This window comes from Mugil cephalus, chromosome 12 (assembly GCF_022458985.1).
Source record: "Mugil cephalus isolate CIBA_MC_2020 chromosome 12, CIBA_Mcephalus_1.1, whole genome shotgun sequence".
Classification (NCBI taxonomy): domain Eukaryota; kingdom Metazoa; phylum Chordata; class Actinopteri; order Mugiliformes; family Mugilidae; genus Mugil; species Mugil cephalus.
The window spans coordinates 22,095,233-22,118,570 of NC_061781.1; the positions used below are offsets into that span (position 1 = coordinate 22,095,233).

A 23,338-nucleotide genomic window follows, 5' to 3' on the forward strand; every position below is an offset into this window, starting at 1 on the left:
ATCCCGTTCTATAGCGTCAAATAACTAACTTAAACGAAACTTAAAAGAAGTTTGTATCCATCCGCATTATATTAGTTACCTAAAATGACAGAAGCCATACTTGGAAAAAATATTTGATGTGTATGTTGGTGTTAAGTTTTTGCCCAAGTCCCACCCACTAACATAGAGGGGGTGGAGCTTAAGACCTATACTGCAGCCAGTCACCATTGGGAGCTCTACTTGAAAGCTAAGGAGTGTACAACATTGTTGTAGTGCACGTTTAAATCAAGCTAAATTCATAAACCATAAGAGGTGAGATTGAAACAAACTGATTAGTGTTATGAAGCGACTTTAAGGAACTGCAGAACACCAGTAAATTTCGCTTTGGCCCGTAGTGATAGCCACAGCTCATCTCCCCGTCTCCCATAGCAGCTTCCTTCCATTAACCTGCGTCAGACTGCGACGGAGAGAGACACAGCAGCATGGGACGGATATATAAAGCAAACTGTGATTAAAATGGAACTTGAGCTCCAGACACCGAACGAGAAGAAGAAATAGAAATACCGAAAACCAGCTAACGTGCTCTGCTGGAGCTCAGCTTCCAAGCCGCGCCGCCGCCAAACAGCACGCAGACTTTCAGCAACCCTAAAATCCACTTCCCTCGAGCTCAGCGAAAACAGCGTGGCATCTGCCATTCACAGAGCGGCCCCACCCTCCCACCCCCACACACCGGAGCAGTCCATCACTCTGCCTGTTGAAATGAAAACACTGCTCCTCCACAGCCCCCCACCTCCCCCACCCCCTTCGCCTGTCAGCCCGTGACAGCCTGGGGGGACTGATGGCATGACGTCATTGTAAACTCACACATAGGGAGACGGATGCCTTCGCGATGAATCATTGCTCGGAGCGTTACCGTCTTTTCGAGCAGGGCCCCCATCTCCAAGGTTCCCCACCGGCTTAACCCGTTGACCTTCACCAGAAAAGTGCCACCCTCCTCTCCCTCCATCTCCCCCAGCCTCTCTGTCCATCCCCTCTTCTTCACACCACTTTGGAACAAAGCCACACTCACACAGAGCCTGTGAGAATACCAATTCTGCCTCAACATCCTCTCACTCGCATTCCTCCCCTCTGTACCGAAACCCTGAATGGCCCGGCTGCCATGAACAGAATGAATAAGAGCTGCACGATGTGTGGACAGGAGAGGTGAGAGATAAAGTACGGGCAGTCCGATCCCTATTTAACATCGTCCTGAAACATAATTAAGAAAAACACCTAGAAAAATGCAGCAAGGCTTACTTTTTGCAATTCCTTGCCTCGTGAAACCCATTTAGATTTTTTTTTAATGATTGTTCATGTATATGCAAGTATCTGGCCCAACAATGCATAATAAGTAATATCCTCTGTATTTCAGAGTTTGTAATTTCCTGGAAAATGGTGTAAATATGTTGACGCCTCTACCTGCACTGGAGGGCGATTACTAATTAAATAGCTAATAAAATTGGACACGGTTTCATTCCTTCCCTCCCTCCCAAGTCAAAGGAATATGGATATTTTTTTGGGGGGGGAATACACACATTTGATCTTTTGCCAAGAGCAACAAAAGAAGTTTGATATAACTGTCAATTTAAAGAAGAAAACACCAGTCTTTTACATAACCTTTGGCAGGGAACCTGTAAAAATACTGAAGGTTAGGAAAGACTGCAGTCATGCTTAAAAGAAACCAGTGTTGACTCTATGAAGAAATGGGAAAGTTGGAAGTGGGGGAAGAAGTCACACGCTTGCAGACCGTCAGGCACGGTTATATACTCTCGCTCAGACTCTGCTGACAATGATTCGCTGCCAATTTAGCTGGTGTGCAAAAGTCTGCAGCAGCCGAGGCATCTCATACGCCTCAATCACACTTCTGTTCTCACATTATCTTCAGGGGCCAGATGTAGGTTTTGCACACGTGAAAAGTGACATATTTTTATTTTCTTTGTGTTTTCTTTCTCAGAAGCAGGAGAAGAAATGCTCTAGTTTTCTACTGCTGAGGTGCAATTATCAGAAAATAGAAATACAGCAATAAAATGGCATGCACTGCACAGAGAAGTACATCCACAAAGTATTAGTTAAAAAAAAAAAAAGTACAAATACTATAGACTCCTTCACAGTTTGGAAACAGTGTGATGTTTTTTGAGGGGCGGGGCTTAACTGGAGGCAAAAGATCTCCAACACTGTAGCTTGTAAATCCCAGTTAGCATATTTCAATGGACTGTTTTGGCAACGCGTATTTTAGAGAATATACTAATCCACTCATTCTTCATGACAGTGAGTGTTATTTTAAAAAGTTGACTGATGGGACTACATTCATCGACCCCTACACTCTCACTCACTGGATGGACAATTTGACCAAAGGAGGACACAGAGGGGACGAAGTCTGGTCTGTCTTTATCAAGTGAAGTCTCTCCAACAGAGATATTACAAGAAGTAAGTGGAATCACTGTGGAGGGTAACGTAGTAGATGCAACTTCTGATTGGACAACCCTGAAACATACAACTAATGTTGGGTTAGCTCAAAGATAGCATTAGCATTAGCATATAACAAGAATCCTCCACATAATTATACGTTATTATACTTAACGTTATTTCAGTCACAATTTAGTCCAACCCATAACATTGGCAGGGCTGAAACTAATCATGCATTAGATATCAATCTTACCTGATATTAAATGTGCGGTGCAAACAGAAAATTGTTGATGTTTGTCTCACTCCAATCTTTTCTTTTAATTGCATTCCACCAAAGTCGTCTACGACTGGCAGTGGCTGATAAAACTTCAAGTTATTGTTTTTGCTTTTTTGGTTTTGACAGTAAAAAATACACCAAGACGACATTTTCACGGTTGAAAATGACTCAAGCTTCCGCCTGTTTTGCCTCCAGCTAACGTCGTGACGTCGCAGTGACGTAGGACATGAAGGGGTCTATCCCTGAGTCAATTTAAGACCCATCTGGATAGTAAAAAACTGCCATTTTTCATTCTCAAATACAGCCCAAGGCCACCAGGGTTTCATTAGACTGTAGTCCCAGATGCATGTTAGAGTTCATTTGCATCCATTAGTAAAGCCAGCAGCCATGCGCAATCCCCACCATCAATTCCCCTTCCAAACTCGAGCATGACACCCCATTTCTCCCAATTTCACCACTCCTTAGACACAATAAGAATACTTTGCTCCCGGCATCTTGACTGGGAGAGGTGAAAAAAAAACAAAAAAACACAAAAAACATAAATTCTTTATGGGCAAATAAAATTGCAGAAAATACAATTAGTAGCAAGATAGAGGATTCATCACTTTTACTGCATGAAGACAGCGGCCTGGAATGAAAATGATTTTTTATTTTTTTTTGTGTGGTAAATGGAGAGGGTGAGGGGAAGAGCGGGGGGAACACTAATGAAGTAAAGGCGGCCTGGTGAGCGGCCGTGTCTGTGAATGTGGTCGCTCCTGAAATGTGGCGCTGTGTTGATAAGGCCCGACTCTCGCTGACACACTGCTAACATCATGTGTGACAACTAATTATAACTCATGAATATTGTAAATAAGTGTGTCAGGGGAGTAATGGTTGTTTGAGTATGAGCTGTCTGACACTTGTTACAGTTCGAGATTGATTCTGTGTACCGCCGCCGTGGGACTGGATCTCTGAGCTTAGACAAGAAAATCATTAAAAATAAGAAAAACACCGGACGATTTACTTGACAGAGCCTGTAATAAGATAAACTCAGTAGGGGAAGCTTAGGCAATGACATAAACTGCTGAATAGCCCATTCAAACTAAAACGCCTTCAGCTTGAAAATATATTGGGCCGAACATTTTTGAAGCTATTGATTATGAAGAACAATTAAAACAATTTAAGCTTGGGCTTAAAAACCGTATTTATCATCAACTGTTGTTCGAGTCCTCACATTTCCAGCCTTGGTAATATCCCCATATTCACATTTCAGGCAACGACAACCCACATCTAACACGTATAAAGTCGCTCGCCGCTTGACAATATGGCTCAGTTTGGCACAAGCTGGTGCCCAGGTGGTGCAGAGGAAAAAAAAAAAAAATACTCCTACCCCGACTACACCTACGCAGCAACGGGAGTTAACACCACTGGCAGCGCTCACAGGTGGGAAACCAGTGACGCACCATGGGCTCGTCAAACTCACTTGTCAAGCACGACGACGGCGCAGTGCACACTCCAGATTATGTTCGGCGCTGATTATTAAATATTCCTGCATTAACTCACATCGCTGGAATACGTGCGTCAGCGCTGACTGGAGGCATGCGGTGGGATTTCAAATAACTGCAGAGGCGTCACAGGTGAACGTGCCTCATTCACACATGCACCACTGAGACATCCACAGTCTCGCTACCTCATTCCTTGGCACGGAGAACTTGCCACCGACTTTTAAAAATGTCGATGCGGACGTCTTAGATATGCATCTACTTCCACATAGTAATGATGGGGATCAGCAGCAGCCATCCACAGCAGGATGCAGCATGAAAAACATGCAGGCACACATGGAAAAACATGCACAAGGTGTTGACCTGGCCTCCATATTCACTGGATCCCAAACTAATCAAGTTTCTGTGGGATGGTCCACAGAGGCCTCTCAAACCAGAAAATAGATTTTCAGTGTCAACATGGATTTCATTGACCAACAAAAGTGCAGTTTTGAAGCACAAAAGCTGAAATTGATGCTGTTCATAACACTCTCATAACTCATAATACTCAAATTGAAGTGTTTTAAATGGACTGCAGCAGGCGGCAGACTTAAAGTACCACAAATAGATTCATAAAAAAATAAAAAAACACATCAGTCCTGATCCCAGTTCTATAGAACCATAGAGACATGTGAAAATCCTCCCTTATTTGGCATCAGGCAGTTTTCATTTACATATAATTAAAGGGCAAAATGTAAATAAATGTCGGAATTACTGAATCAATACATACGCAATTACATCAAACACCCACAGGTTTATATTGCCTTTGTCTGGCAGCTCATTGCCTCTAAACACTGATCCGCGGACACGCCCACACACCCTCCTTTGTGTTTCATTCGCACACACACATCACCGCTGTCCGTTCACCGACAAACACACACACACACACACATGCCCATTCCTCTCCACGTTAAACACTAGAAGGCTGAATCTGTGACACCAGGCCATCGATATCCACCTTCATCAGCGCATGCGGTCCTGCCGACGTGGAAGAAAGCAGCCGGCGCGCCGAGGATATTTCTGCTTTCGGCCCCATTTAAAAACATCTAAACGTTCACGCTGTCAAGAAATAAATCTAGGTGCCGACGGCGGCGGGAGACGAGGCGAGCGGCCGACAGTCAGTCAGCCATGAATTCAAAACCGGCTTCAACCATTTCAGACGGATTTGAAGCGTGCAAAGCAGCATTTAGAAAAATATGTCAACCTAAAGCGCTACGCATCCAGCACAGTTTATACAACGGGAGTTCAGCTGAACAGATTGCGCCTGACTACTCTGCTGAAAGTGATTCAGCTTCACAATAAGGTGATACATGCGTCGGTGCTGACAGAGCTCGCTATTTTACATCATTATGCTTTTGAGGTTCTGTTTCTAGCTGCAGGCACCAATAAGTGTCCACGAGTTAAACGAAAAGCCCGGGCAGATTTCTTCTTCATTTCCATATTTTTATTTACTTTTTTTAAATCACTTTAGTTCTTATAAGAGCGCTTGAGTTAACTGACGCCCTGAGCTATTGGGAAATAAGGTTAAAAATACAAAAATACCGAAGACCGCTGGAGGATATCTATATCTAACAGCATTGTCCGAGCTCAGGCATGGGCTGGAGCTGCAGCCACGTGCACAAAGCTCTCAGAATCAGAGGGATTTAAGTGTCAATGAACAGGCTTACAGTCAGGCAGTGGGTCTAAATCCAGACACAAACCACTGGCAGGTTTCTTGAACAAGAATATAAGACACATATGTGCAGGAAAAGGTTAAAACGGGAAGGTAAAGACTGAACCTAAACAAAAGGGGAACGATGAGGAGGTCAGCAGATTTATACGCTGAGGCTAAATGAGATGAGGAGAGGAGCGATCAGGGGACGGGGAAAGGGTGGGAGGCACCTGCTGGACAGGTAGGGAATGACAAGGAGGATTTTTACAGCAATATCAGCTTCATTCGCCAACTATGCACATGTACACGGATCAGGCATAATATTATGACCACGAACCGCAAAGTTTACCAGAAACATTAGGATGTGTTTACACAAAGTATCGGTATCGGATCGGTATCGCCGACACCAGCCTGAACTTTACTCAGTATTGGATCGGAAAGGAAATCGGTGGCATCGAACATCACTAACACCAACACCTTGTGCTGTTGTTCCTAAGCTGTGTTTGTGTGTCTGTGTCAGGCTGCATCCTGCTGGGGACGTCTGCTGCCATCAAGGAGTGTCATTGCTACGGGGTGGGGGGTATCCGGTCTGATCTAGGTGGGTGGTACATGTCTAAGTAATATCCACACAAATGCCAGTTTTGCTGAAACTCGTGGACCTTGTGACCATTGAGTTGTTATGTCTCATCGGTGCACAGGGAAATAAGTTATCTGCATTCAGCTCAACCATTTAGGGTTTCATTTCACAGAAAAAAAAATCCCAATTACCAGCTTTAAATTATCAAGTGCGAGTAAAGACTAAAGTATTAAAATGATTAAATTATAGAAGCTTTATAGAACATTGCCTCTATGAATGATATTTATTCGGATAATTAAAATGTAACGTAGCCGTTTAGTTGTCACAGTAGTGGGTATTTTACAGCAAACAACGATCTTTCGAGTAATCGCAGCTGGAACAGGAAGCGGTTTTCTCCTCTTGTGATGTTAAAGCGCTGAGGTGAGTACATTGTTTGGTTCGGTGTGCGCTAACAGCCTGTATGTGGTTGCCCACTCACCACGCTGCCGCTGCTGCTGCTGCTGCCGCCTCCCACTCACTGTAATTCCACATTAGGGAGGCTGGCAGGTGAAAGCAGACAGTCTCTCCATGACCAGCCAACCAGCACAGTGGATTATTCCTCGTCTTCCTCAAACGCTTACTGTACCAGCGTGCACCCACACACGGAGCACACAGAAAGATGCAGGTGTAGTGCGGATGAATGGGGACGCCAACATTGTTTGCTTATTTTTCATGTAAAAAGGAAAAGATGTAAGAAGTTTTATTTGACATTTATTATACTTTATGTCAAAATGTGGCTCTTAAATAAAACACAAAGCTCCATCCAGTGTGGAAACATAAATCCGTATGAAAATAACTTGCAGGTACCATTGATAAACACATCCCGCGTCCTATTAAAAATCATCTTTCCTCCGCGGTCAGCTGGCCGGACTGCAGCACATTACTCTGTGACAAGTAGCCCACTTTTGCTCTCAGCTGCGCGGCTCGCAGATTATCCCACCATTCTGACAAAGGCCACATCAATAATTAAATCTCCGGCCAAACTGCGGCACAGAAATTAATGAAGAGTGTGAATGAAATCAGCCGTGACTCATCAAACGCGGGGCCAGAGAAGAGCTTGATACCGTCAGCGGAACGAGGGTGTGGATACCTCGCGGGGTCGGCTTAATGTCCATCCCGCGGCCTTCCGTTCGTTTTGATCCCCCGCATCATTCCACGTGAAACTGCTCCGTCCTTGAGCGCTGTAAGGGCTGCAGCTCAGTGTCCATGATGTGCTGTAGATGGAAAAATCCCATGCGGGAAACGTACACCACTTCAAACTAATGCTACCTGCATGAGAAAAGGTCAGCGCGTCTTTCGGCGTAAGCAAATGTCAGCTCAAAGGAATTTAAGCGTCCAACAAAAACACGTAGAACAACAGATGCGTTTATTTTTCTTGTGCTATTATGGGACGTTCCCAGGCATCTCTGTTGATGAGGCTGTTTTCGCAAGACATGACAGATGACCTGTTGACTCAGCTCTGATCTCTTGACCCCGATCAGCTGCAGGGAAATGATGAACGCCGGAACCAAACAGCAGCGAACGGTCGAACCAGCTGTTCTCCACGGCCGTAAAACGGTCCCTGGACGAACCCTCTGCTTTTACCATCTGAGCCACTCTGCAGCGTTGCTGCATTTAAGCCATTAAGACCGTATAGCAACATATGTGTATATATATCCCTTTTAAGACCGACGTTAATGTACTTTCCCCTTCAGAGTTAGTGACCCATGAGTGCACTTCACATGATATTATACACCACCAGATTTTAGGCGGTTACAATTCTATCCTGAATGGCGCACTGTGTCTTAATCAATTAAGACAGTAGAATGGTATCATTATCCAGACTTTTTTCTGACACTGGTATGCAGTACAGTACATTAAAGTGGCCATATAGTGCTCATTTATAGGTTCATAGTGTTACTTTAGGGTGCATTAGAACAGATTTACACACTTTACTGTGCGGAAAACTTAAGGTTATGACTATAACCCCGGGTTCTCTGATTAGCATGAGTGAGCGTCTTACTACCGGAACGCCTCCTGCGTGACCTCATCAGAAAATCACTTCTATATTATAGTCTGGCACAGTGCTGATTGTTATTTTAAAAGCTGCTTTATTCCCAACCATATGGAAACACATTTCACAGACAAAGTATATTCCTGCATCTGCGTCTGAACGACTTTAGGCTCCTCACCTGGTGACCAATCAGGGTCCGCTTTGTAGTTTCTGGTTAACCAATTAGAGCGTATGCTCAAAACTACCTGCAATGGTAGTTCAAAAGGGGTGGTGTGTTTATTGGTGGTGGTAATTATCTGAACGTTTTGACACAAAGTTGGATGGTGCTAAAGGGACTTTAAATTAGTCATATAGTTTTCTTTGTAACTTTATAATATGTCTGATATGTCTTTGCATTTTCTACATTAAGGCACCCGATTGTTAGCTCGCTAACACTTGGAGAGAACTTTGGACTTTGTGGACCTTACACATGCACAAAACAAGAAAAAGAAAATTAAAACATGGATTCATCATGTTTTGCATTCATTATCAAGTTCCAGTTTTGTAACACCAAGAGTATTACTGCAAGTTCAAGACAGTTAAAGAAACTGCAAATTCTCACAACTGAGAAGCTGTAGTATTTTAAAAATAGTTGACTGGTGCAGATTAAAATAACAAGGTGTCATTCTCACCATACAATTCCACTAAAAGTATCAACATTTATGTGAGGCAACTAGGGACCCAAGTCTGTGCATTAACTTGTCTAAGTAATTACACACATTCTGCACGACTAGGTGAAACAATGGTAGGTTACATTGTACAGAGAAGGCTCAGTGGGAGGAAATATATCTTATTACTTTCACCTCTGATTTTCTGAAAGTTACAAACACGGGTCGCCGCGGTGCAGTTTTGCTCGAACGCCACTGTCAGCCAGCATCTGAAGAGAAAGACCATCATGTCACACAGCGGGGCCGCCACCCGGGGGTTTGCTCATCATCAGCTGGCTGTGGGAGCCGGAGACCGCGGCTCAGCTCAAACAACCGCAAACACAAATACCACGTCAAGGACAAATCCCAGGCCCCCGAACGCGCAGGGGGCCACTGTTGTTTCAGAACTTTTGACATTTCTCAGCAAGAAAACTAAGGCGGAAAAAAATGAAAAAAAAAACTTGAAAATAAGGAAACAAAAAAATAGAGGTGACCTCAAAAGTAAAGCAAGTTGTTCACAAAAAGTGAAAAGGACATGAGAAAAAGATGGCTAGCACAATGCTAATTCACATCACAGATGGTGTTTACACTAAAAAGGAAAACCAAGAAGCATACAAACACATACGTTTGTATGGCTACCAATGATATAAATAATACTAACCTTAAACATCCCAATTTATTGGCCAACCTCATGTCTTACCAGTATTTTTCTCTCCTAAACCAAATCCAACTTTTAACATTTGTGGGGACTTACAGTCACAGTTAATGCTTCTACACTGTAGCTATGAATGTAAGTAGTCGTCTCAAACAGCAAGATTGTGATTGGTCCACTAGCATAGACCAGTAGCATGTTTGCGCTTTACTATTTCTGTCTGCTTCTCCATCTCTGCTCTCCAGAGTGGGCTACTACAGAGCCCCTAAGGGGACATGAGGGAAATTGATTTTTTAAAAAAAGTTTCCCATGCATGAGCTGCCTCTAGGGGGTGCACAAGATGAAAGTGTATTTGCACGGGCGTAGTTTCAAATGGGACGTCCTGGGATTCAGATTTGTAAATTATGATGGAAAATACAAAATATATTTTTCGTTCTATTTTTCATGGGGAAGAAATTGTATGTAAATCAGCTCCACTTTCACAGATGAAGACATTAATGCTCGATTTAATGATTTCATCTATCTAGATGGGTGAATCATTTTTTTTGTCCCCTTAGGGGCTCCATAGACTACATATGTATGTTACGACGTCTAAGTCCAGCACAGGTATAAACTCCGCTTCACCCTCACCATCATAACAGAATAATCCTAAATCTAGTGTTTTGATTCAGAATTAAATGGTCACACAATAGAAAAACCGCAAACACGCACACATAAAGCATAGTTTCATAATCACTTATCCACATTTTACCAGAAGAACAAACAAATCAGAGAGAAATTTGACTGTGCTTTGCCACATGGACCAGCACGCCTGTGAGATCGGAGAAAAATCCCAAGCCAAGCTTGACTTGTTTTCTCTGGTCTGCGTGTCTTCCCAGTTCTCTGCAAAAAAAAATCTCGCTTCTACAGCGGTGTGAGACACCTGTTTGGATGAATGGACGGCTTTGCCATGGTATGTGCGTCCATTATAGCAGGCAGCACCAGTAAGTATGTACAATACTGTTTGGAGCAACGGTCGGCATATTGATGCACAACCAGATTGTCCCACACAATGGAAAACCAGCGGAGCAACCTAATGAACGGGCTCGCACACAAAAATTCAATGGAGGCATTAACCTGACAGGCATTCAGCAGCAGTTCCACAACCAGGGGCAAATATAATGTTCTGCTGAGGAGAAATGTCACAGACAGGGGTGATTTATTTATTTATCTGGTTGGAGGGATTTCGAGTAGAAGAAGTGATAGAGAAAAAGCGCAGGGATACTGGAGACGTGGGTATAGCAGTGAATGGACGGATGGAGACAGATATGTGGAGTTCCAGACAGTAAGGTGTTTACATTCCACCTCCATGTCTTATCTATGTAGGGATTATCCGATGGACCGACAAAGACCTCTCTCCTCCCCCTCCCATCATGCCTACATAACTCTACACCCGCAGGTATTTCCAAGAGGAGAACAAACAAATTGTATTTAGTCCTGTTTGCTGCTATTAAAAATACTTTTAATCCACTCAAATTCAATTATTTGCTTAATGTGAGGTCGGTTTCTACCAGGCTCCTTTCTCCTAAATGAGCTGATTCAAAATAATTCTTTTAAATAATTAATATATGGGTTTTCTTAGTAAATAACAACGACCATCTGGTGACAACTCAGTGTTCTGCTGGGAAACTTTTGGACCTGGAATTCATTCATGATGCAGCCTAACACAGACTCACACACAAGAATGGTTTAGGAGCAACTCAAAAAACAGTTGATGTGACTCCAAATTCACTAGATCCCAAACTGATCAAGTATCTGTTGGATGATCCACGGAGGACCCTCCCTCAACCAATAGAAACGAACTAACAACATTTTGTTGCCACAGGCAACAGGGAGACCTACATAATATTAGGAAGGTGGTGTATTTTGTAATGATATTGCATTAATCATTGCTCCTTTGATTATTTAATGCTGCAGCGTGAATATTGTTCTATTATCTGTCATTTATCTGACAGTTGAGGTTCTTGCAAGTTCCCAAGATCACATGGTGTTGCGTCACGCTATACGCACTTACAGCCAAACAAAACACGAGTCAATATCCGCTGGATATAATTTCAACAGTTAATATAAAAACTCTCACACACAGTTGGCTTGAACGGGGAAATGTGATCTGATTGGCCTATGACAGCGCTGACCTCAACCAGTTTTCTTTATACGGCTGGGCAGGGACAATAACATTTTAGATTTGATTCAGCTGAAGTTAGCCCATGATAAACAGTGACAGATGGATCAGCAAATCATTTCATCAAGTTGTTTTTTTTTTTTTTTTTTTGACTGGCCTTTTCCCAGACTGTTTCCTTTGCAGATGTTTCTTTGTAACAAACCATCTGCAGTGTCAAGTTAGACTTTGAAGCTGCATCAGTTTAGGTACTGTGAGTAGGACAGTTATAACTATCAATGGAATAGTTGTAAAGGAAAACTCAACGGACAATTTGAAGTATAATTAAACCAATTGCAGCGACTTGAGATTTGAGAGACCTGATCACATTAACATGCAACCAAAAAGAGCACTTTTTTAATTGTTAAAGTTTAGGCGTCAACACATCCAGCTGCTGCAAATTCAAGCTGTCAACACATGCTATCCGTTGTGAGCAAGGCAGAAGAGTTACTGTCAGAGAATTTCTTTAGATTTATTATTCAACCAGCTCTTATTCTCTTGTCAGTTTACAGAATTGCTGTGCTTTTAGTCACCTGCTCAGAGTATATTCCATTTATAAATTATGTTGGCAAAGGGCAGAATGCTTTCTTTTCACTCCTGCACATCTATACCTGCAGCTCACCTCCTTCACACTTTTATACTCTCCCTCCTATTTTCATACCACGTGTCCTCCATCTCTACCAGGGCTGCTACTTAAGCTAAAAAACAGATCTGTGGCCTCGTACCAACTGAGCAGTTGACACCAAGAGATAAATTCTTCACCATCTTCTCAGAAAACGGCTAACGCCGGAGCCTTTGATGCCGTGACCTTTAATCTCTGAGCCCCAAAAAAATGTAAAGACGGAGAGAATCTGTGTGAGGTAGAGGCTTCGAGCAGTGGCGCGTGAAAACATTTCTTTCCGAAACTACCGAAGAAAACTGACAAGGGCAACGCTAACTGCTGGGGGGAGAAAAAAAAGAAATACAAAAGTGAGAAAACAATCCATCCAAAGACAAGGGTATTCAGTACAAATCTGTAACACTGTGGTCTTGTACAAAAATGTTAGCGGGAGACAAATCAATATCCTTTCTGCTGTTAGTACCCTGGAAAAGTGTAAAGAAAGAAAGACCCATCTAAACATGGCTCCGCCTGTGTTATTTTTCATTACTCTGGAACTACAAAAGGAAGGAGGTGAAAGGAAGATTGAGACCCGTGAGCATTCGCCGCGATATGAGACATGAAAAAGTTTGCGCGAATCAAAAAGTTGCTTGTCGGTTATTTCTTTTCTTCATTCTCTTTGCTCGTAGCAGCTCATCTGCATCCCGATACAAAGACGGATGACAGAGACCGAGCCCTTCTCTTCATCTCCGACCCATCAAACACTCAAGCTTTTCCATACCTCCTCTCTTTTTTTTTTTTTTTTTTTCTTACTGTTCTCCCACTCCTCGGCTTCATCCCCCACCGCACACATTCCTCCCACCACCTTCGCCCTGCTGTTCTGATTGCGACCAGCACATCTGAGACACACACAGAGAAAGAGCTCTGTCAGTGGGTGATGCTTCAGCTGCTTGGACAGAACATGTGGGAGGATTGCAATCAGACCCGGCGCTAATACGAGCACTACATCCCAGAAAAAAGACAGGGAGAAGAGTTTAAAAAAAAAAAAAAAAAAAAGGAGGGTGGATAACAGAGATATCAGACTCTAAGAATATGCTGCAGAATCTCATATTCAGAGTCTGAGTAGGACGCCTCCGCAGTCCCACTGTGAGCTCCGTGAGTGGGTGAAGCCGTGTTTGTATTTACGTCCATGTACAGTGTGCTTTACACTAAAGCAAAGGTCTTCAACAGGGGGTCCGTGATCCCTAGAGGGTCCGCGGAGGTACTGCAAGTGGGGTCACAAGATCCTTGCTTCATTATACGTGTTTATATATTTTTTAATTTCCCTCCCACAAATTTAAGTTTCTTTAAATACACAAAGGGATAAGGGATAGCTTAATATTAAATGCAAAATAATAATAATACTGTATATTTACTAGGCCAAGTTTAATATAGAACGCATATAGTAGGTAGCATATAGGGGTTCCTACTTAATCTCTCCATCAGACCCCTGATATAAAGGTAAAAAAACAGAATTTATTCGAGAGTCTTTAGTATGTTTGAGTGTGAATTATTTTATTGACTTGGTGGTCGCCCGTAACCAAATAGCCTGAGCACTGCTGCACGTCGCCATGTTCAATCAATACACCTTAGAAAGATAATTAACAGAAGATTTATTGCCTGCCAGCAACCAATCGCAAACAAATAGACATTCACAGATGGCACTGTCCGACAATCTTGTGTGTTACACACATTTAAATTATACAGATAAAAGATTTAAAAAATACCTTAATGCAACAATTTTTTCTGATAGCTAACTGTGACATAATTACAGTAATCCAAAGTGTGCTGGCTCAAACTGAAGGGAACATGTCTCCCTCCTCTACACTAGGTGGCGATATGTGTCTTTTCAGTGGGTTAATACGGCCCCCTTTCTGATTAACCTATCGCGTCATATAATATACAAAAGTCGTCCACGTGGCAGACGTGCATTCAAACAACAACTCGATGGAAAATAGTACAGGTTTTTATCTTCATATGCGCATTTCTTCTTCGTGATGCAGATAAGATGGCGCCATCCCTCAGGTGGTTCTTCTACCGACTCCGTTTACCTTCTTCTTCTGCGGCCAGCTTTCTTGGATATCTTTATTCTGGGGTCATACGCCAACGCAGTGGTTGTGAAGCAACGGCACACGCGTTGTCTAGTTAAAGTCTGATTAAGGCGTATACATGCCGCAGAAAATGCATTATCTGGGTGTCTTAATCAGATAAAGAGTTGGAATAACGTGTTTACATGCATTTAAGTTGTCCAGTTAAAGTCGGATTAAGGCACTAATTCATTTTTTTAATTTTTTTTTTGTTACGTGCATGTAAACGTACTGACTGAGCAGTTAAAATGACGCATACACTATATTTGAACATGAATCTTATTTAGGGCATCATCACCAAAATTAGAACCAGCATCTTTTGAGTCATCCTGAAAAGGGTTTAAGGAGTATGAGTCATTGATTCTGTCAGGCAGCACCACATGGAGAGGCTTTGCTCAGGTGCTTCCCTGTAGTTGTCAAATGATCTTTCTTTTTATCTTCCAGCAGGGGCGTGTTGCTGTTCCTTCTTCGCTCACTGAAAATTTTAAAGAATTTGTCTGCGTTCCCTCTACAAAGGCACAACAATGGGGAGGTGTTGTTTGCGAGAGAAAAATCATCTGTGATGGTTCTGAAAGCTCCCCACGGACATGTCCTGCACCTGCAGCTACTGCACACTGAGGAAACAATTTTTGCGTGACTCCACAGAGACACAGAGGCACTTATAGAGCAAGCAGCCCGGGAGAAACCGCTGAGCAGGAGCACAGCGAAAGCTTGTCACCTCCCTCACAACCCCTCCTCAAATTCACTCCTGTTCTCTTTGTAATTCGTCTTCATTTCAGCTCAGTACCTGTGGTCTTCGGAGTCGTTCTCTCGGTCTCTGCTTATCTTTGCTGTCTTTCATTCTCTGGCCCCTGCCTACCTCTTTATCCCCATCTCCCCTCGCCGTCTTGCCTCCTCTCTCCCACCCCCTCGGTCTCTTTCTCCACTGATTGCCTACACATTCATTCTTCTACGCTTGCCTGCTCAGTAATGGCCATAGCAGGTGTTCTCCCAGGTGCCGGAACAGAACGGCCTGAGCTGAGCCTTTAAAAGACCTGGCATCAGCACCTCAGCAGTACCACCCCCCCTCCCACCTCTGGCATGGTCCGTCTTCAAAATCCTCTGCCACCGAGAGACTGAAAAACTGGCATTGCACGCTTGTCTTCCTCCACGCACATACACACTCTCTAGACACATATATATATATATAAACCATGAGAAACTGTGTCCAATCCATCCTCTTGTGCTTGCATTCAGTCTTAGCTTCAGGTGGGAGGTGGAGGGCGCCCGGGCTTGCTTTCTAATTTGGTGCTGTCATGGACTGCCCGTTTGCTGACAAACAAACTGCACACACCATCACGTATACAATCTGTAATAGGCTGACACCAAAGAGGAAAGCCAACGCTAAACTCGGGGAGGAATGGGTGACAGTGTGTGGTTACATTTGGAAAGCCCAGGTCAGCCGGTCCTGAATGCAGCTTTGTGATTAGACTCCTGAGCGGACCACCCTCTTCGGTTTGCTTTTCAATCAATCAGCAAGTTACTCCTAAACAGCGTCAGTATGACTTTCACCTGTTCTCAATGGACGAGCTTTGTTTTAAGGTAAAGCCGGTCGTGCCTCGAGTCCCACGGGGCTGTCTCCATTTCTGCAGCTCGGCTTAGATTCTGAGTGAAGCTGCTGCAGTTATATTTTCACCCTAGCGGCCGTAAAAATAAGTTGCATCCTTAACTTCAGAACATTAAAAAAGAAAGGGGCTGATACAATACCGCACTGACGTAATGCCACACAGTGTCGTGGAGTTGAAATATTCATTACATTCGCAAACAAATCCCAATCATAAAACTTCTCCAGCTTCGAGTGAGCGTACTGAATCATCAGCGACCGAATCAGCAGCTTTTTTAAATGAGTTCCCCCCACTGATGACAGAAATCGCTGCCATTAAACCGTCGTTCAGTCCTGATGTACAGAATGTACCGAGCTCACCGAAGGACCACAAAATCTGCATAACAATCACGATGTGGCGGAGAGGACTGCTGAGCTGGCGTATTAAACTTATAGATGACGCTTGTAGAGTCCAGAAGAAACTAAAAGATAAAAAAATAAAAATAAATAAATGAATCTAGTAGGGGTGTGCATTAGCAACGACTTCACGATACTCGATAAACGATACTCGATACACGATACGACACACTATTGTAATATTATGATATTGCGATACATTGCAGTATTTCACATGAGATACATGTGTATACATACACTGAAATGAGTGCATGCAGTGTAGCTTAAACATTAAGACATTAGTCATTAGACACTGTTTATTTACTCTTAGAGTTAATCCGTACTAAGTTGATATACCTACATTAGCATGGGCTAATAAAGCTGACAACATTTTCTCACCTTGCAGAAAAGAGCTACGCTTTGATGAGGAAAACTGATTATTGCGAGTGAGTGCACACAACCGAACTCGCATTTAATCAGCGAGAAAAAAAACCCAGTGTGAATCTAATGTTCGGACTGGCAAGTGAGAGACACCACGGTTGTGCTTTTTTTTTTTTCTTTTTTTTTCTTTTTTACTCGGTTACACAACAAAAGAAAAGCGAGTATTTTAGGAAGCCGCCCTCCTCTATCTTTTTGGACAGCTTTCATTTGCTGGCAAATGAGCACTGGGGTACAGACCCTCCTCTCTGCTTCACCGGGTAGTCTGTATAATGTTCTCATTGATTTCAGCCTTGGCATCACAAAGACACCTCCGCGTTGGCCAGAGCAGTGAAGGATCTGCCTCATTTAGCCCTATGGCTCACAATAAGCCGAGGGTGTGTGTGTGTGTGTGTGTGTGTGTGTGTGTTTGTGTGTGTGTGCAGGCGTGTGTCTACAAAAGATGAATCAAGTTAATTTATGTTCATCTGTATGTTCACTGTGGACACACATGCGTTCGTTCCTGCATATCATAAGGATGTTAAGATGGCAGATGCTTTTTTTTTTTTGCTTTTTTTGCTCCCGGAGAAAAAAAAAATCAACAGCTTGGTGGAGCTGCATGGAACAACACAACCAGGACGAAAACAAACGAAAACCCTCATAAGTCAACTTCTCTCCTCCAGAAACGGGACAAGTAGTATGTGCAGACAAAGGGCGCATTGACATCGGCAGTGACACGCGGGTGGCAGCTGTACACATCGTGTCATTCAGTCGCGGCCACCGTGAAAGGGGACTTTGTCAGACAAAGTCGAGTCTGGTGATGCACTTTCATCCCGCGTGGAAACGAAAATAGTGCAACTTGTTGTTCTTGGAATGATTATAAAAGTGATGCTGCACATGTAATTCCTCTGTGGAGGAAAATAATTGGCGCAGTTAGGGGAGAACAAGCATGTGCTGTGCACTTTCTGATTTCCGAACTATTCTCGTAGTAACAGGCTGAATATTTTTAGACTGATATCTGCCTTTGTTTATTTATATCCTCACTAGGACTGGGCAGTGTGATCAAGAATGTATATCACGGTGTTTTTCAAAATTCTGATGGTATCACAGTATATTTTTTCATGCATAATCACGTTTCACAACATTTTCTACTTGCTGAGAGAGGAATTAATGCAGTAGATTGACTAAGATGAGCAATTGAGGAACAATTTTACTGTGATGATGAGTGAATATTGTAGAATGATCCCACACTAGTAGTAAAACAGGTTTGTATGGCCCCATGTTAGAACTGCCTGCTGATGGGGAAATCTGGGGACATTTACAGCTCGGAGATAAAAAATAAATACATAAATGTTATCAAGATAAAACGAAGAAACAAGGATAATTACATGTATTTTGACATATTTATTCATATTTAAACATATAAAAACTGCTATGTCTGTTGTGCAATCGGCTACCGTAATAGTAGTAGTCTGGGCGCAACATTATTTTTTTCTCATTCATAAAAAGCTAAAATTGGGGACATTTTCTGGGACAGCTTTAGCTGTAGGACAGATCGTCCAAAACCAAGACTATCCCCAGAAATCGGGTACATCTGGTCATCCAAAAAAAAAAACAAAAAAAAAAACAAAGAACCAACACAGCACCTTCTTTTTTCCACAATTCTACTCTTTCTGCCACTTCATTTTTCAGACCTTTCCATCTTCACTAAGCTTCACAGCGACGCAGTCGCACCATGTGAGTTTGGAAGCGCTATGTTGAAAATGGTTCAGTCTGACATTCGGGTGTGTGTGTCGGGTATTGTGCAGTTATTGTCATATAATAACGGAGATGAGTGCAGCTATTGAAGCACAGATTTATGCACGAGGACACTTGCAAAAAAATATGATAAATAAGCCATCAGATATTTTCTATTAGATTGAACTGTATCGTTAATAATTCTGTTTGACTTGCTGTGTTACTGTCCAATGCAGCTCGCATGTTTTTGAGCAGCTAATTCTCCAGAGACCCGGCGTCCTCATATGGGGACATTACGTTTTGGGTTTGTTGCAGCTTATTCTGCTTCATTTAGATCTGTTGTCCTCATTTGAATCACCTTTGTCTGCCATGTACTGTAGCAAAGGGTTAATACACTTGTTTATTTATGCTTATGAACTCTTCTAGTTTGACAGTTATTTTTTTCAAAACCTACTTCCAGTTCAAAGATGATGCTTATTTTTTTTTTATACTTTGTGGGTCCTACTAATCCCAAATACCTAAAGATCTAATCTTAAAGAAATTAAGATACATTCCAAACAAATGCGTGGGCAACCTGATGCAACATTGTTTTTAAAATTACACTAAATGTTCCTGGTGCCAGACATTTCTGCTGGCATCAGGTTCGGCCAATATCTGGATGAAAGGTTGGAAAAATCAGTCTAATAACATATGTACGCTTTGAAAAATGTACAATAGTACACACGATTTGTAATTAATGGTCCAAAGCATGCAAAAACCCACAGCGACGATCCTTTAAACAGCAACCATGAATTCGAGAATGAGACGGGGTGACCCATTTAAAGTGTGTTGATACATTTAACTACTCCGTTGACTTCACTTGCAAACTGTATGAAAAGAAATTGCATTAACTTTAACAGAATCAGAACGTGTAATTAAATTTGCCTCGCAGAAGTGGAAATCCCTGACAAACTAAGGAAAAACAAGAAGAAGACACCTCAGAGCCGTCTGACGCGTGGAACCTGTGCTCTATCTCTTTCATGCAGAGACTCCTTCTCTGTGCTCGGTGGCGGTGATGCACCGGTTTACATTCCACAGGCCCACCGAGAATTGGAGGTTTGTCATTTGTGACGTGTGATGCAACCATAAGGCAACACTAGTGCTAACAGGGTCGACGGGAACGCACACGGAAAAGTACATGTGCGCTCAATGCGACCTTTGAATTGAATCATATCCTGCGCAACACGGAGAATAATAAAGACAAAAGAGATTTGTGCAGATTTTAACCTGAGCATCATGTAAATGAACATCCACATCAATGACCCTTCTCACTACATCCCTCATGTTTTTACTTTTTTTAGTTTGGGAAGAATAGAAAAGGCTTATCACAGTTCATCAGACATAAAGCAAAACATGTGACATCCTCTTAACCCTTTAGAGGACACTCATTGAAATAGTTGTAATGCTGTTGGTGCCTATTCCGTATGAACAGAGGATTGCACTGTTTTAGTCAGAAGACTTTTTTCTCATTCCGATTGGTTTCAGGTCAACTGTTTACATGTGAGGTGATTTATTCTGACCTGATGTTTACATGTACCTCTACTTTCAATCTGAACAGCTGTTTTACAGACGTGTAACAGGCGCAAATCGATTGATCAAAAATCAGCAATCAACAGTAGTTGTTTTTACAGTTTTATCAAGCAACAGCTTTCGGAAAGTTTGTGGGGTCATATCCACTTTTGCTATTGAGTTGTTTAGCCTTATAGTAGCCCGTCTTCAAGGTTTTCCAGCAATTCCAAATTTGTTCCACGCTTCAGTCTGTCCAGACTTCAATTAATTTTTGATGGACCTTTCTAATCCAAAAGGGCGTTGAATAAAGGCAACTGGACTTGTATATTTCTTGAAGATGTGTTACTACTCATCCGAGTAGCTTCTTGGATTTTCATAGACTGGTGGGAAATTGAGAACTGAAGAAGCTACTCGGATGAGTGGCGAAACGTCTTCAAGAAATCCTGCAAGTCCAGTTGCCTTTATTCAATGTCTTTTTGGATTACCACGACCTGAATGACTGAGAACCTTCACAGACATATTTCTAAACAGATATTTCTATTTTTCCTGCTGTCTAAGTATGCAATAATGTCTTTCAGAGTTGTTATTTCCAGTTGAGGAAATGTCAGTCGAACGTCACTGTGCATTTACGTCCAGACTGAGCATGCTCAGACAGAACGGAGTCTGACTTCATTCCGATTCACCGTTTATTTGACTTTCGATCGGTTTGGGAAAAGGAATGTTCTGCCCCTGTGAAACTGAATGAAGTTTCATTCTGCTTATTCCGATTGTGGTATTTAGATTTTCATTCGGTTTGGGCTTCTAGTGCGATTGTAATCGGAATATTTGGCTCCATGTAAATCCAGCTAGAGTTGCGGACACAACAAAACACTCAGACTTAGAACTAAACCACAGCAATGCGCCATAATTGCTCTTATTTTGCTTGAGAAATTGCAGATTATTCATATAATGAGAACCTGTCAACATTATCAGATTAGCCAACACAGGATGCTTCTTCTTCATGGGACCTTGTAGACCACATTAGATCGAAGAATGTTGCCTTGATCTTCACCGATTGGGTGGGTGAAAACCCAAGGGATGCAATTTAATTCGATTTTGTGCGTAGAAGTTACCAGATATGTTTCCTCGTCCTGTAAAGGGTTGATGTGAGCAGCACAGCAGGGAGCACAGGCGGCAAATAAGGTTGCTCAACTTTGAGCTAATCCAAGTAGCAAATACAGAAACTTTCATGATACCAAGAAAGATTTTAAATGTCAAAAGAGCAACTTCCATTTTTTTCTTTTGCAAGTGCCATGTTTATATGATTATCTTGAATTATTTCTCTGGTCGTGCTCATGCTGAGGAATAAGCTACATTTTTTATTGATGTTATTAAGCTGCAGAATCCAGTTGACAGATGTGAAATAATATGAAAAAAAAAAGCTTGGTAAATTCTGGGAATCTGATGAAAGGACCAAGAGGATGGGACTGACAGCGTGCTGCTTTGTTGCTCCCAAAGTTTGTCTCATTAACTAAAGAAAAAAGGCTTTGCAGTGTCAGAAAACTGTTAAAAGTTAATCAAAGCAGCAAGTAACTCTAGAGGATTCTGGCTGAGGCTCGTGTAACTCTTTCCATTAGATTTCTGTCATGAAACGTTCCCCAAAGCGTCTAAGCAGATGACGTTCCACCGGAAGTCGGTAAGATGTTACACAACTGCTGACTGAATGAGATCTGTTGCTTTTTTCTTAACCAAATGGAGGGACAGAGACACACAACATAGTGCTCATCAATGTTGTATGGCCCTGAAATGCATTCAGACACTGTCCCAAACCCAAACCTACTCCACCTGCAATACAATGAAGAAACAGCTGAAGAAGAAGAAGTAGCTGAATGCTGAAGCTAAAATGCTTAACTTAAAACTGTTATTCCAATAATCTAGTGCAACTTTTACATGATGTTCCTCTACTTCCAATTCATGCTAGAAGAACATGGTACCAAAGTTAAGCCGGATTTATGGTTCTATGTCAGATTTACATCACAATGCACATGCACATGTTTTGCAAGCATTTAACATTTAACTTTGACGTTGGTAAATCATTTCAAGTCACCATAGTCTGAAGTACAAGGTACAAAGCATTTTTTCACGGTACATACACCAATCAGCCACAATATTAAAACCACTGACTATCCCCAGCAGGATGTAGTTTGACACAGACAAACACACAAAAACACTTTAGGAACAACTCAAAATGACATGAAAAACAAGACAAAGTGTTGACCTGGCCTCCTAATGCATTAGATCCCAAACTGATCAAGTATCTGTGGGATAAGAGGTCACATAGAGGTCCTTCTCCTCAACCCATAGGACCCAAAGGTCCTAACAATGACATTCTGTTACTATCCATTCTCCATTCTCTGACCTACACAATATTAGGAAGGTGGTCATAATGTTATGCTTGATAATGACACACCATCTTAAACCATCTCAGCCTACTATACATATGTGGGAGTGGGAGTATGAACAAAGCTTTAGGTCAAATAAACTAAATCATCCAGGTTACAGGTTCCTCGATGTTCGAAAAATGCAAAAGCAACCGCAACAATCCTCGATGTAGCAATGAAACGTCAGAGAACAAAACTCCCGTACCTCAAAACTGCACATTCGGAGGAGATATTTTTACCAAAATGACCGAACGTGACCTGAGTTGGTGAACGCCACAGAGCAGAACAACCTCAACGTAAGCACAGATCCTGCAGAACCACTTGATAAGATGTTCAGGAAAAAAATAAATTTAAAAAATCCAAAGAATTCCTCCATTATTTGAATAATTGAAACTCTTGCTAAACTGTTACTATTACTGATCAAAATAACATCAATAAAGAAATAGCCTACCTGTATCACCGACATGTTACTGAGGTCCAGTCTGAAAATGTAGTTCC

General features: G+C 42.2%; 1 protein-coding gene across 7 annotated transcripts in view; it reads right to left on the reverse strand.

Annotated features, from left to right (window-relative positions):
* sema5ba (sema domain, seven thrombospondin repeats (type 1 and type 1-like), transmembrane domain (TM) and short cytoplasmic domain, (semaphorin) 5Ba) overlaps positions 1-23,338 on the reverse strand; it is a 181,226-nt gene that overhangs the window by 70,104 nt on the left and 87,784 nt on the right. For all 7 annotated transcript variants that reach the window (XR_007113843.1, XM_047600684.1, XM_047600688.1 and 4 more), the window contains one exon: positions 23,292-23,337. Coding sequence is in view for 6 of the 7 variants with exons in the window: in XM_047600684.1 (XP_047456640.1) it covers positions 23,292-23,337 (46 nt within the window). In the remaining variant the exon portion in view is untranslated. The remainder of the gene's footprint in view (positions 1-23,291; position 23,338) is intronic.